The sequence below is a fragment of the Ctenocephalides felis genome, unplaced genomic scaffold (genome assembly GCF_003426905.1).
Source record: "Ctenocephalides felis isolate EL2017-DRISC unplaced genomic scaffold, ASM342690v1 CF-g0.4_SCAFFOLD_00845, whole genome shotgun sequence".
NCBI classification, from domain to species: domain Eukaryota; kingdom Metazoa; phylum Arthropoda; class Insecta; order Siphonaptera; family Pulicidae; genus Ctenocephalides; species Ctenocephalides felis.
Window position 1 is genome coordinate 21,121,589 of NW_020536999.1, and position 15,777 is coordinate 21,137,365.

The 15,777-nt window shown below is 26.8% G+C and overlaps 1 protein-coding gene across 1 annotated transcript in view; it reads left to right on the top strand.

Annotated features, from left to right (window-relative positions):
• Positions 1-4,860: 4,860 nt before the first annotated feature.
• LOC113364040 (epidermal growth factor receptor-like) overlaps positions 4,861-15,777 on the top strand; it is a 96,373-nt gene continuing 85,456 nt past the window's right edge. The window contains exon 1 of the mRNA XM_026606499.1: positions 4,861-5,052. Coding sequence (XP_026462284.1) covers positions 4,929-5,052 — 124 coding nt within the window. The 5' untranslated portion in view covers positions 4,861-4,928. The remainder of the gene's footprint in view (positions 5,053-15,777) is intronic.

Consider the following 15,777-nt stretch of genomic DNA (forward strand, 5'->3'; position numbering starts at 1 on the left):
ACAAAACTCCTGCACAGCAAATACCTAGCATTTTTTATAAAAAAATTATATCAAGAATGAACATTGACCTTATACTATATGGACCTTATATAATACTACATGGACCTTATTCTACATGGACTTCTACTACATAGACCTTATACTACATTAACTGCTAGTCATCATATGTTTTCCATTGTATAAAATGTACAAAGATAGAAGGGACTTTGACGTAACTTGCTCAACGAGCGTTGCCGACAATCGTGGACTCTCCCGTTTGATTAATTGTCATATGTCATGATTTTATTTTAATAATATAATGGACATTGTGATGACTGATAATTTTGAAAGGAATTATATTAATAATTAATTAACCGTTGTCATAACAACGCTATGTTACGGTTTATTTTATCGAAGAATTGGCCCTTTAATTGAATAAAATACTTTTTCATCTTTACGTTTTCATATGGGTAGTAGTTTGTTTTTGTAAAACATAGTAACATTATATTAAAAAAATAAGAAAAATGTGTCACAATCATGTTTTTGAAAAATCTTGTTGTTTCGCGATAATATGTATGTAAATATGTGTTTTTTCATATTACGAAGGAAAAGCATTATATGCAGCTTTAGGTGTTTCGCCTGGGTATTTTGAACTCAATAAAAATAATACCTACTAAAACCTTTTCTACATATGTGTGCATGTGTATTTTTTAAATATCTATTACTTTTTATGACGATTATTACACAATTGTCGAAGCACGAGCATATCCGTTCTAAAAAATTTCTACAATACAAGCAATTCATGTAATTGTATGAAACAGAACAAAAATGAAACAGTTCGCGGTCGGCATTTCCTTCCGTTATGATTTTCAACCACATTCCTTTTTGCAACTAGTTTAATTTAATCATAGTTATAAAAATTTCTTTTACATGGACGAGAACTTGTCCAGAGATCAGCGATTTCAGTAATAAACATAATAGAAATTTGTGATCCAACGATTCTATGTATATATGCAAAATCAGGACTCCTTTCAGAAGTTTTCTTCAAAACTTTTTTTTAACTGTTTTATTTATCAGAAATACATAAAGATTCCTATGAGCTAAATTGACAATATTTAAGAGCGATGCCTAAGAAGAACTCCAATGAGATATTCTCAGTTTTACAATTAATATGATAATATTACATTAGACCTAATCTAAGACTAAATTTAAAGACCATTGTCGTTTCAAATTTCTAGAGATGCAAATTTTGATTTTTGTGATGCTAAGGTGGATAAATATATATTTTTATATAATATGTCCATAATTAACGCTGTTTTTTATTTGTCGTCATCAACTATATTCCCATCATCGCAAATTAGTTTTCGCACAAATTCGATATCACATTTCATGTTCATTTGACGGAATTCGAAACCTCTGCGATTTTGAAACTTAAAACTCTGATAAATGTCGACGATTTGATTTCATAATAACATTTATGCCAACGATTAATTATTTTTTATAAAATTGCTGATTGTAGATTGTAGGCAGTATTGGAATAGTTGATTAGTCGAACGTTCGGAAATTTTGACATATGAAAGGAAATACACGTAGAAGAAAAGTTGATTTCAAAACTTCCGAGTTTTGTACTTTTCCGTTCTAATAATTAAATATTTTTTGCGAAGGAGAGAATTTAATTGCCAAAGCATTTTATGTTATGCTTAATTTTATTTAGCAAAATTATGAGTTCCACATGAGTGGGATTACCTACCCCTTTTGCATAAGCCAAACAATTTCAATATTTTTAGCCCTTTGCTCTAAAATTTTAGCCAGAAATTTTAAAAGCTGGTATTATCTTTTTAGCTAAATCAGGTTTTTATATCACCAAACGAAAAAAATATTTCTTTAAAAACTAAACGATTTTGATTTAGTTAACATGTCCAGCCTTATTTTTATTGAATTCTATATTTTATTTAAAAATAAATTGGAATCCTAAATATTTAATACCAGGAACTGTTAATAAATTATATTTTTGCAGTTCTAATTTTATAACGAATTCCTCTTGATGATAAAACCATATATCGGTATGGTGCCTCTTGAGTTTTTGATTTATGACTGGTTAATAATTATAAATACCTATTTGGAGTATTTGATTTATTTGTGGAATGCCTTATTATCAAATTTATTGGATGTATATATATATATATATATATATATATAACATAAATAAATAAAATTTATTCATATGAAAATTTAATTATTCATTTACAAACTTTAGCAATTATTCCAGATCCTGGTCAAACTTTTTTGAACTGTTTTGAACAAAACAAGAGAACAAATTAAGATAATTTTATAAAAAGTAAATCATTATTATTAGAGAAAGTATCATTTATATTTAATCGTCTTATCGATAATACTACCCTCAGTGAACATGATAGTCGTTTATTTGATAAACTGGTCTTTTAATTATATTTATCAGAATTGATACTTACAAATTAGATAATGTTCTTAATTTTCCTTGTCTTTTTAAAGGCCTTATCATATCTCTGGCTGTGACAATAAATAATCATACTTGATCCAATCGATGTATGATAATATTTACTCAATAAAAATTAATAGGTTGTTACTATAAAAAAAATAAAAATAATAATTGTACTATAATAAAATAAAATATAATTTTTATTGTAAAATATATATCATGGTAGCAAAATATAACAAAACTGTAAATAGTGGTCCATTTTAAAGTGCTCTTTTTATTCTAGAGTTTATTTTTTATTTTAAATTTTAAATTTTAAATTTTGCTTGATGAAACATTATTTTTTACGTTAAACAACATTTGCCTCTGAAATTTAGAGGTTGAAAATGTTGAAACATAGGATTAATTTTAATCAATAGAGTTTTCCTCAACTTCAGTACTAATTATTTGTTTGTAAATAATTTAAAATAAAATTTAATAAAGAGCAAGAACAATAATAAGAAGCCTCTTAGTTCTAAAAATGAAATTAAAAAAAATGCTTTTTAATAAAATTATTTATAAATTATTATATACCTTCACTTACTAATATGAAATTTTGTATTATATTTTAAATAATTTAAGATGAGTTATTTTCCTCATTTTCAATGATAATAATTAATTGTTTATAAATTTAATAGAATAAAATCTGATATTCAGCAAGATATTTTAATTTCTTGTAAAAAAGATCTCTTTGATTATTCATTAGAAATAGAGTATTATTTCTCATCTTTAGAGCCTATCAATTGTTTATAAATAATTTTAAATGAAATCAAATAAACTACAAAATATAAACAGAGTAATAAACAACTAGTGGTGTATGCCATCGTGCCTTAAGGAAAATTGCTGGAACTTCCCGTACCGTAACGAAATGTTCGAGGATTATTAAATGTTTTCAAATAGATTATTATAAATAAATACTGTAACGTTGTCTAATATTTATAAGAATTATATAAACTGAATTCCAAAGTTGAAAATATTTGTTTAAAGTATTAGAACTTAAGTCAGAATTACAATTAAAATCTGAATTATTTTCGATATACAAAAAAAAATATTTTTTGAAAAAAAATTTATATATTTTCCAAAAGCAATTAGTTTGTTAAAACAAACAGAAAGTTCTTTGAATCATTGAAATCGGTCGCTTAGTTTTCTCAAAACTGCCATTTTTTGCACATTTAGCTCTGTTTCTCCGAAACCGCAGGACCTGCTTTTGCCAAAAACTAATCACCACTTCTCCCCGTCTTTACGAATTGAATGTTCTTTGGATCATTCAAATCCGAAGCTCCGATCTTCCAAAAACTTGATTTCTGTTTTCTGCATTTTTTGCTCCGTATCTCCGAAACGGCTGGACCTGCCTTTGCCAAAAACTAATTAGCACATCTCCCTATTAATAGGAATCGAATGTTTTTTAAACCATTCAAATCGGTGCGCCTGAAAACGTGGACGAATGATTGTATCCATACATACACACACACATCCATTTTTTCTGACATATGCCAAAATGTTCAGAAACCTTCAAAACGTGAAGAAATGTAAAAAATTTCAATTCGACTTTGTTAATACATATGTCAACATCAAATTCAGAATTATACAAGAAAAATATACATATATACCAATACGTGTACATAAATACAAATATACATACAAGTATATTTTTGTATTATTAAAAAGTTTGTAAAACTAAAAATATTTGCTTTATCAAAAATGCTCCAATCCAATCTAAAAATTGTCCGTCATACGCAATCTTATTACACCTCACCTCCGCGCTCGTAGTTTTTCTGACTATCCGTAATGTTTGACTTCATCTCGGCGAAGAATGTGGGTCCAGGCATACATACCTGTTGCTATGTTTCGTTGTTTACCTCCTGAGGCGAGCTCTTTCTTCGACTACAACAAATTCTACATCTACATATAAAGAACGAATTCTACCTGTGATATTATATCGAAGTTACCTGAGTATTCCACATACAATCGCAATATTCGGCTCGGTGTTGGTGCTCGGCGGCTACGGACGCCGACAACTGCACCTTTGCGCTAAGGTAGTACCGTGTTGTACCTCAGCGCGCGAAGACCGGAATGATAATAAAAATTTAATTTTCAATATTTTTTTTAAATTTTATCATTTATTTATTAAAAATGGTGCGTGAAAATTGGTCGGAAAATGGTGTGATAGATTTGTGCATGGATGTTTTATACGACAAGTTTTATCTTTGATGTGTTTTTGTGAACATATGATACGACAACGCGCGGTTCTGCCTTGTGTTGTGATGGCGTAACGTTGCTTTGGATGTTAAACATTGTATCAAAATTTCAGTTACAATTGTGTTAAGTGTACAAAAATAATTTCTGAACCAAAGTGATTTTTACAAATATTTCGTTTATCTGTGTCCATTATTGTGATCTGGAACATTTCATACTCTGCAAGGATAACGTATGCTATGCTTCCAAATTGGTCGAAATGCGTCCAAAGTTGTCGACAACATTTTGTCAGTTGTTGTTGGCGATTGTTTTACTGTCAACAATTGGAACGGTGACCTGTGGCAGGTCCAAAAATCGTACTAATCATACTGTGAAGGAAAAAAGTAAGTAGAGATAAAAATTTAAAAACTCATATTAATAATAAGCATATCAGATTTTAGTTTTAACAAATTATTATCTAAGTAAAAACATTTAAATTTTTCTTTTCTATGATGGCTTCAAAGAATGCATGTATGTTTATTTTGCACAATTGACAATTCGTTCATAAATGTGTCAATAATGACTTTTTAGGCGTGAATTGCGAAAATGTTTTGAACATTCACACATAACATTTGATAGTCGTTGTGTTTTTTTTTATTATTATACAGTAATTGTTACACCTGTTCTGAAATTGAGAACAAGTAAAATTGTTGTCCAGGATTTAAAAAATTGATTTTTGAAAACACAAAATCGTCTGACCATTGTCAGGGATTTTTGAAAATTTGACACATGATTTTTTTTTTCGAAGGGTTGTGGAGTAGTTTTTTGATAAGTTTGAATGATCCTCAAGGCGGCTTTTATAATTATCTGAATGTGTTTGTATTTCAACGTTTACGTAATAATTATTAAATATGCATTACGTCAAAAATTCATTTCAAACCAAATTAAATCTTATACAAATTATTTTGCTGACAGATGTCATACAACTAAGTATGAGTATTGTAATTTTCAACTTATATTTTTATTTCATTTCTGACAATTATCGGAAGATTTTGTACATTATAGAGTCATTGATTTTAAAAATTCATTTCATATATTTTACAATTATCAAATCAATTATTTTACAATTACAATTCATTGTGCTGACTTTTGCACAACACATTCATGCCATAATTGTCAATATCATACAAATTATTAAAAATAATGTAATTTTTAGACATTTTCATTTCCAACTCAAAATTTTCATCTTATCTGATCAGGAAATACATTCAAAAATTTTACAATTTATTTTTGCTTAGAATTGCACAACATGTCTTTGTCATGCCTTTATTTGTTATACAAATTACAAAATATTGTAATTTTTAGACATTTTCAACTTTATATTTTCATTTCATCTCTGACAATGATCAGAAAATATAAGGTGATTGATTTTCATACCAAATCAAATTATTTACAATATATTGTTGATGAGAATTGCACAACAGATTCATGCCAATATTCCTAATAGACAAATTACTAAAATATTGTAATTTTTAGACAATTTCAACTTTATATTTCCATTTCATCTCTGACAATTCTTAAAAGATTTTGTACAATTATAGAGTCAATAATTTTAAAACTTCATTTTATGTCAAATCAAATATTTTACAATTTATAGTGCTGACTATTACATAAGAGATTTCATTTACATAAAGTTATCCAATTGTTAATCTGGTAATATTGTTATCCAAAGTATTGTAATTTTTAGACATTTAAATTTTTAGCTTGAAATTTTCATTTTATCTCTGACAATGGTCAGAGGATTTTGTTCTGTTATTTTAGTCATTTTTTTCCTCCAGTTTTACTTGTCCATTTCAGGGCAGGTTAACAATTAGTATATAATAACTAAAAATATTTACCTGTGTGCAATTACCAATGTATATATTTATCTAAATTAGTAATTTATATTTAATCATTTATCTATTTATTTACTTTTCTAATTAGATGTGTCCTCTCAATTATATCAATTTCAATTAGTGAAATCTTCCTTCACTTGTTAGTAATGATAACAATTAAATAGTATTTACTAATAAATCCTCTGAAGTACTCTTAATTTTATGAAGTACTTGAAATGGCATGTGTCATCATTTGCATCAATAATCAGCGTGACAAATTATTTTAAAAATACCGTTTATCAGAAACATATGCCAGAAAAACGATATACATATATATGTACACATATACATATCATATGGTGACCAGAAACATCTTCATTTTTAAATAAAAAAAGAGTTAATAAAAGAAAATTCATAAACTTCAACAATTTCTGGTATTATTACATTTCTTTTATTTTTAAAAGTCAATAATTTTTACTAATTTACTTATGGGTGATTTATGATTTTATTCATCGATGACAATTTGTTATGTCAAATTTGTTTCGTTAGCTTTTCAGATAATTTTTGTTTACTAGATGCCTTTTTGAATTTTGAGTCAAATATATTTATACATCGTTTTTTATATTAAAGATCTATATTTTTATCTACGTTTTAGTATTATATTTACTTTTGAGTATTTTTATATGTATGCAATAATATATTTTGGTACGTTATCAATTGATAAATATTGATTCTGGATTTGATCGTCTTTTTTGATTATCATGGAAATGTCTGATACGTATACGTTGGCTTCAAGGAAAAAAACAGGTATTGATATAAATATAACATATATCATTTAACGAATTTATTTCCAAAATACTACTTTTTTAAGAGTATTTTCGCTCCTGTTTCGATTTCTGTAATATGTACAATTTTATTTATCTTTTTGTATAAGAATTGCATAGTTACATCAACTTGCAGATAATGGATCGATGATTACGTATTTTCTGGCTTTTTGCTAATTTTTTGCACGTATTAAATTTAAACTGATATCAAATCATATGCTGAGAGATATGTTGATCTTTAATTATCTGGGACAAAACTTTCATATGAGTCCATATTCAGAATATTGCATACGGTCTTATTAGTCACTCTGAAAGCAGTTATTTAAATCTTTGGATATATATATATATATATATATATATATATATATATATATAGTATTTGACAGAATAAACCTGATGATGGAACGTACCTAGTTCCAAAACGTCGTATTAAACATCTTCAAAAAACAAATTGTTTTTTATTATTGGATTTACTGTTCGGAAAAGAAACAATCAATATATATATATATATATATATATATATATATATATACCAAAATGTATATGTATGTATATATTTATAGTGCAAAAATTATTTGCAAATAAATAATTTTGTATGGCATGTTTATGATACCTCTCGGGCTGCATTTTATGAACGATTGTAAATTTTAGGATTTCATATAAATTAATTGTTATTTATCTACTGCTATTAATTTTAAATCTATCATCAGAAATATTACATAAATTCTCATACTTATTATTTATTATTTTTGATATTATTATATTTTATGGCAATATTTTAATTGATATTGAAAGATCTCTTTACGACTTGTGGTTGTGCAAAAACGATTCCAATTAAAGAATCTATTTTTTCATAATTATTAAATAATATTCTGGAGTCCAATTTTGTTCTTTAAATTCGTCAATGATTACCTAAAACATCATCTTGAAATTTCTGTTTAAAAAAAATGTATATCAAAACGTTGCTAGAACAATGGTTTTCCAATCGTCAAGTTTTTATTTGATGTATTAGTTTTGAATCTTGTAAAAAAATACGGTTTGTTTATGTGAGTTTTTACATGATTGCTTATGAATTTCTACAGATGATTTTATGAATGTAAGAAGAACACAAGTAATTAATCTAACCTGTCAATAGATTAAATCCAAGCAAGTTGGCATTGTCTGAGACATTATCTAACGGATTTCTTAGAGCATATTGTTCTGTGCCATTTCCATATATATTCAAGATCTTAAGAAAATTATTAATGTACAAGGCGATAGCTGTAATTAAATTTGTATTGACGACAAACAATAGCAGAATAAGATTTATATATGATTGTATAATAATATTATGACTCGAGAACTAAATAGGTTATTGATATCATCTGTACCTTATAAATTTATATATTTACAGTTTGTATTTCATCCATGCATCACCATCTTTACTGCTTTTTATTCCTCGAGACATCAATTACTTAATTTATTGTTATGATTCGTGTCAGTATTGGAATATTGGAATCTTTGCCTTAAATGGTCTGCTGGAAGAGAATTGGAACCCTTTCATATAATTACGAATAAATATGTGTGGCCCACGTAAAACAATGGATTCAATGGTTATTGTTCTGGCTGATGGTACAACCTGACTATTGTTTGTTTATGAAATGATAGTTTTTTTAGAATTGAATCATGTGTTAGGTGGGATATTGAATAATTATTTGCACATGGCTTGATGATTTTTGCACCAAGATTTTTTTTATTTTATTTATTTTTTCAATTTCATAATGTAATTGAGGCACAACTCTACCTAGTCTTGGATGTACCTCGACCTTTTTTCTATATGAATTTGATGTAGTCGTTATTTATACTTGGATACGCCTTAATTCTGGTAATATGTGGGCCAAAATGTTGCTAGATATGATAAACACTCAAATGCAGTTTTAGGCTTAACTAGATATAGTCCCGGATTAGGAAAATGCAGCTAAATGGAGTCTTTAATAGATGTATAGTTGAATTTATTTCTGACAGTGACTCTGTCTGGTCATTTGTATAACTCAATATAGGCTCGAATAAAGCTCTATGATTTTTTTAATGTAGCTTCATGTAGTTCTGAACTTTTTTTTATTGTTTATTTGTTGACATTGTAAGCACGTTAGTCATATACATTTTATAATTAATTGTTACACTTTTATTTTATTTGCTTGTATATAAATTGGTTGGTAGGGAGATTTTTTTCTTTACTATCTTTCTCCATAGTTCTTGTCTACCCTTTTCCCATTTTTTGCACTCCATAATGGCGTACTCAGCATCCGCCCTAGTCACTCCACCCAAGCAATAGAACTTAGGGCCGGTATTAATCCCAATTCTGCTCAGGTGAAACTGAACTTAATTGGATATTGTTTTATGTAGTGTTGAATATTTTAGAAATGCATCGTACATAGTCTTGAAATTTAATGCAAGCCTAGATATAATTGCTTCTGAATGCAGTTTGGACTTAACTCGATGTAGTCCTGGTCTGAAAAAATGTAGTACCAATCCAGGTTCTGAAAGTAACTTCAGAAATTGCTGATCGTTGGTCTTTTTAGTCTTTTGTATAACTCATTGTAGTCCTAGATGAACCACTAGATTGTAGATTTAATTAGACATAGATCTGGATGTTCTAGAACTGCAACTTATGTAGTCCTCTAGGTAGTTTTTCGTATACATCTCGATAAAGTCCTGAAGCTCAGTATAATTTTGAATCTATCAGATTATGTTTACCATAATTCTTATTAACATCAGATTTATTATTCGGCCACACAAGACAAAAGTTCCAAAATTCAAATTCCAATTTATCATTCTTAATTAAATACTAATCAAATAATTTAAAATCAAATAACTCATCGACTTCTGATAAACTCGATATTAGATTGTCAAACTCAAATTTTGACCTCTGTCAACAGCATTCTGTTGGACCAATATTCGCATAAATTATGAATTGCAAATTCGTAAATTTACATAAAATTTATTTGAAATTTGCATTGTTAATTTTGGAAACGAAGAAAGTTGGTAATAATAGATAACATGGTAAAAGTTAGATTTTCACTGAAAATTTAGTGCAGCCAACCCTCATATAACCTGGTACTGTGACTTGTGGTTTCCATATAAGGCGGAACTGAAATGTTATAGAACCGCGTTATAAGCGAATTCCATATTTCTATTATAGATTTTGCAGTAATGTGGTTTATGTCTGGATCTCCGCTAGTAAACTTTGCTAGAATTTTTATCAAATCTCCTCGGATTATTATTTTCTCTACCACAGGCACATAACCTGAATAGTTCATGTTCATATAGTTTTCCACAGTGCATTATCAATTTGCTTTTGTTATCATTGGCGTTATTTTCATATCTTTCTCTTATATCTTCTGAGGTTTTCGTTCGAAGGACTTGCGGTTCGCGTCGAATACTACGCGTTGGTATGCGACTGGGGAAAAGACTCTCAATATTTTAGGAATAATCAGAAAATATATAATTTTTATAAAAATTACAGTAATAAATTTTATTTAGGTATATATAATGTATATATGAATTTTAAAATTTTTTAAACTATAAAAATTCACCGATTAAAATTATTATAGAGTATCAATTGAATGCTTAAGTTTAAGCTGGCGGATTCAAGAAATATTTAGTGTGAAGTAAATAATACCAATTTAATATTAGGTATTTTGCAATATTGGGGTAAATTTTATAATCTGGTGTTATTTTAACAATAATATAAATATCGACTTTAAATTTATTTTTTCTGCCTCGAATGTCTTAAGTAGAAGACATATAATATACCTGGAGCTATGAAATTAAAGATGTATCTAATATAGATTTTTTGGATAATATTTTTATTATAATTTATTCGAGGTTCAATGGTTTTATACAATAAGTATATTCTTATAACTTTTTTATCATGTAAGAAGTGTAAAATTAAATCTTGATTTATAACGTTAAGACTTTTTATGAGGTAACAATTTTATTTTTATTCAAAATAACATTTTTTAGTGGCGATTAAATATAATATTAGGCTTTTTGCAATATTAGCACAACTTTTTTTAATTTAAATTAATGTAAAAAATAATTATTTTCCTGAACCTCTTTAGCAAAAAACTTGTATCTAATGTGAATTTTTTGGATGCTGTAATTTTTTATTATGATTCAAGTTTTGATGTTTTTTTTTTAATTTTTTTAATTGATCTTGTAAGAATAAAATTAATTTCAGCTTTACACGCTGATAACTTTATCCATATATGTATTTGTTATGACTCATTAAATTTTTACTTTGAGTTCGAAATGAATTGAAGAAAATTTGACTCCTACATTTTTTATGATATTGCTGTTTTTGATACTTTATGGTGCTATAATATTGAGGTATAAGAATGATATATTTATTTTTAATTTATTATATAAAATATAAAAGTAGTATTCAAAAAACAATTCAGTCTTGTTTATTTTATATAAATATTTGTTTCTAAATTTCATTAACGCCAATCGGTTATATATAGTTTATTTTATACAGTAATTTAAAAAAATTTGAGATAATTATCATCTAAAATAGGTATGTTATTTGTGTGATTTTGTGTTCTGCAAATTTGTCAAAAATATCTTAAGAAAATTGGTACCAAAAACATCATGTATGTATGCTTAGAAGGTTCTAGATAAGAAGATACAAGTTACTGAAGTATGCACATATATAAATATTTATTTATAACTTACAAAAAATATTTTTTTAAAAAACTTGTAATGAAATTAACAACTAATTATTCAAAACAGATCCTGGAGTCTAGTTTGATTCAATTCATTCTCAATTTTGTCTCAAAAATGACTAAAAATCTGCTTAATTTTTATGATGATAACGTGCAGAATTACATACTGGTGCTGGTAGATTACCATAAATTCTCAATCTTGGATTCGATTAATTTTGATATACTTATCTTTTATTGATTTTTCTCGTCAATTCTTCAAAAGTTGAGAAAACCGTGGATATTTTCTTGCAATTGCAGATTAATACAAAGGGAATTACTCTCTTCGTCTTGGTAACGTGAGAACACGGTCTGTCGTCGTCGTGAGCCGTTACATAAAATCATGCGATACTAACGTGTAGTGGAATTTTTGTATTGGAAATAGGAAAAATATGTAAAAAAATATTTTTTTGGATGCATGAAATAGGTGCTTGATGTGTTAGTTATCAGTGCAGCTAACAAACTAATTAGTTTATTTGAAAGAAATCATTGTTTTGTGAAGACATCTACTGGTACCTACTATCAACCAACTGTTTGGTGAAAAACCAGGATGATTGATTTGTATTAGAAAAAATCGATAGAACAATTACTTATGTAACAAATTTTTACTGTTGCTATTGCACATGATGTTCATCACTTTTTATACATCATTATACATTTTTATACCAATTGGCATAATTTTATTATCGCCATCATGACCAGACAAATTACTGATGAATCCACTTCAAATATGTACCTTGGTTCAAAATTTGTCGTATTTCTGATCTTGTATTTATTACTACTGATCTTATATTGATAAACAAACATAAAATACTCGATTAAATTACAAAAAAATAAAATATGGGGTTTGCAAATACTAAATTTATTTGCGCTTGAATAAATCAAATAACAGTTGCGCGTAATCTTGCAAAACGGGGAGATAATTTTTATATTATTCTCTGTTTGCATAACGATAAGTTCTGGTTTATCACGTACATAACGTGAATACATCCATTATAAATGTACGTGATTAAAAACGATACAATAAATATTATAGAGCTAGTATTTTATTTCCTAGAAATCGACGACATTGGCAAAAAAATAGTCCAATCGTAAAACTGGATTCAACTGACTGAAAGAAGTGAATATGAAATTTTTAGCAAACCAAATACTAATGATGTAAAAATATGATTTGTCAGTAATAAATACTATAAGTGATTAAGGTTCATAAAGCTCTATCTATTCTATGGTTGTCTCCGCCTGTAAAAGATTTATTCGTAATTTATAATCGATCATGGGAAATCGCTGTTTATATTTCATACGCATTCATTGGAAAATGATTTTAATGACAAAAAGCAATTTCTACATGATACTTATTTAGTTTTAGCATTTGATTTCTAAGTTTCTAACGCATTTCATAATGAGCTGTACGGTTATACAAACATAACAGGTAATTTATAAAAGTAACGCTTTTGGTTTGTTTTCTATTTGGAAAGAAATTTCTCACAGAAATATATACTGCTACTTGTATTGGATAAATCACAGTTGATTTATACATATTAATATAAGTTATTGTAATCGTCCAAAAATCGAAATTGAATTTTTTTACATTTTTTCACGTTTTGGAATATTTTAGAAAAATACATGTGTGTGTGTATGTATGTATAGATACAATTTTTCGTCCACGTTTTCGGGCGCATGGATCAACCGATTTGAATGGTTCTAAAAACATTCGATTCTTAATGATGAGATATGCTGATTGTAATCCGCCATTAACCTTCCAACTGCACACACATGTCCTGTGACAGAGCCATCTATTGTTACATACAAATATTACTAACTACTGACTAAATTAATATTAGATTAAATGTTTTTTGGGTACCATGATGTGTTTCTATAATATTTGTTTGTAAGATTTATTTATTTTATCTATGATCTATAATTTTTTCAAGTTTCTTTCGAGATCTTTATATTTTCCGTGCTTTTGAGAAAAATATAGTCAATTATTTTTCACACTATATTATTAATATATCTTACAAGAAATATACTATTATCTGACCATTATGATCGCTTAAATCGTTTTTTATAAGATCAATTACAGTCGATCAAATAATAATCGATAGCATATCAAATCAACTTCGGAACAATGTTATGATTTTAGGAATTTTACAAAGAGATCGTCTTGATTGCTTCATTTTTTAACTCATTGTATTATATACACGAAATCATATTGCTTATTGTATTTTCAAGACACGAAGGCTAAGATTAATTTCACGGTGTATCTTTATGGAATGCCGGCATACATGGAAACAGACACATATTTAAAGACATAAATCTTTTTTATATAATCTATAATATCGATATTATTAAAATATAAACGTATATTATCAACATTTTATAAGTAAAGGCATTCAAAACAAATGGTAAATGAGCCTAATGCAATGGAAATTTTTTGTGATAAATAGTGAAAATGTAATTAGAACTAACAATAAAATTAATTTAGTCAAAAAATCTGTTTTTATTCTATAACTATTAATGAATAGTTTAAATTGCATTTTCAAAGAACCAATTAAATAAATAAATTTTCAAATTTACAAGTACAATGAAATTTATTCTCTAGAAATTTTAAGATATTCATGTATTCATTTTAAGATTTTGAGGGATCAATTTATTTTTTAACACTGCTTAATATTTTTTTTTATTTTTTTATTTACAACAAAGTTACTTAATAATAACAAAATTAAAATTTCAATAATATTGTAATTATTAGTCATAATAATATACAGATGAATAATAGAAATAATATAAGAGCAAATAAATAAAATTAATTTATACTATAAATTATGTGCAAATAAATACAGTACGTTCTCTAAATTTAGTAAAAAGTATATATTGATGAAAATGACAATTTTTTTAAAAACTCATAAATTTTTTTTTTTGAGTGTTGGTTTACCAACATTTACAGTTGCTTTTTATTTGAACTTTTATAAATTTTTGTTGTAAATTATTGTTGTATTTTATAGTCACTTTTTGAAAATTTTAATATGATTATATTTACTTAATTTAAAACTTTTATTTTAAAATTTTTCTCTATAAAAGTTCGTCTCTGTAGAGTGCGTTATAATTTTGTTGCCGAGATGATGGAATGACTTCAGACATTCCAGGTATTGTAATAAATCTAAAGGTACAAAATGTGCTTACTCATATAAATATATATATATATATATATATATATATATATATATATATATATATATATGTGTGTGTGTGTGTGTGTGTGTGTAGATACTCATCTGAAAAAATCCTTCTAGAAAATTATTGCTCACTTTTTTGCTCGCAGTATTTTTTGCTCCAGCTTTGCTTTTGGCCTGGCTATTTTTAATTTAATTTTTAGCAGTCGAATAAAACGCCCATCCACTACAATACTTAATTTTCTAAATTATTTACATTAAATTAGTATCAAAACATTAGTTTCCTTGAAAATTACCATGTCAACATAGTTGTCACGACTCGTGATCTCGTCCAAGTCATATGACTGCGCACCTGATATTGTCATACACGTGCAAAAGTCGATGTAAATTTATAAAAAACACATTAATTAATTAAATACATTAGCAAGTTTACTAAATTATATTAAATACTTAGCACTAATTAATTTAATTTACGCTGTTTAAAGTACAAACATACTTTCATCATATTTTTTCTATAAA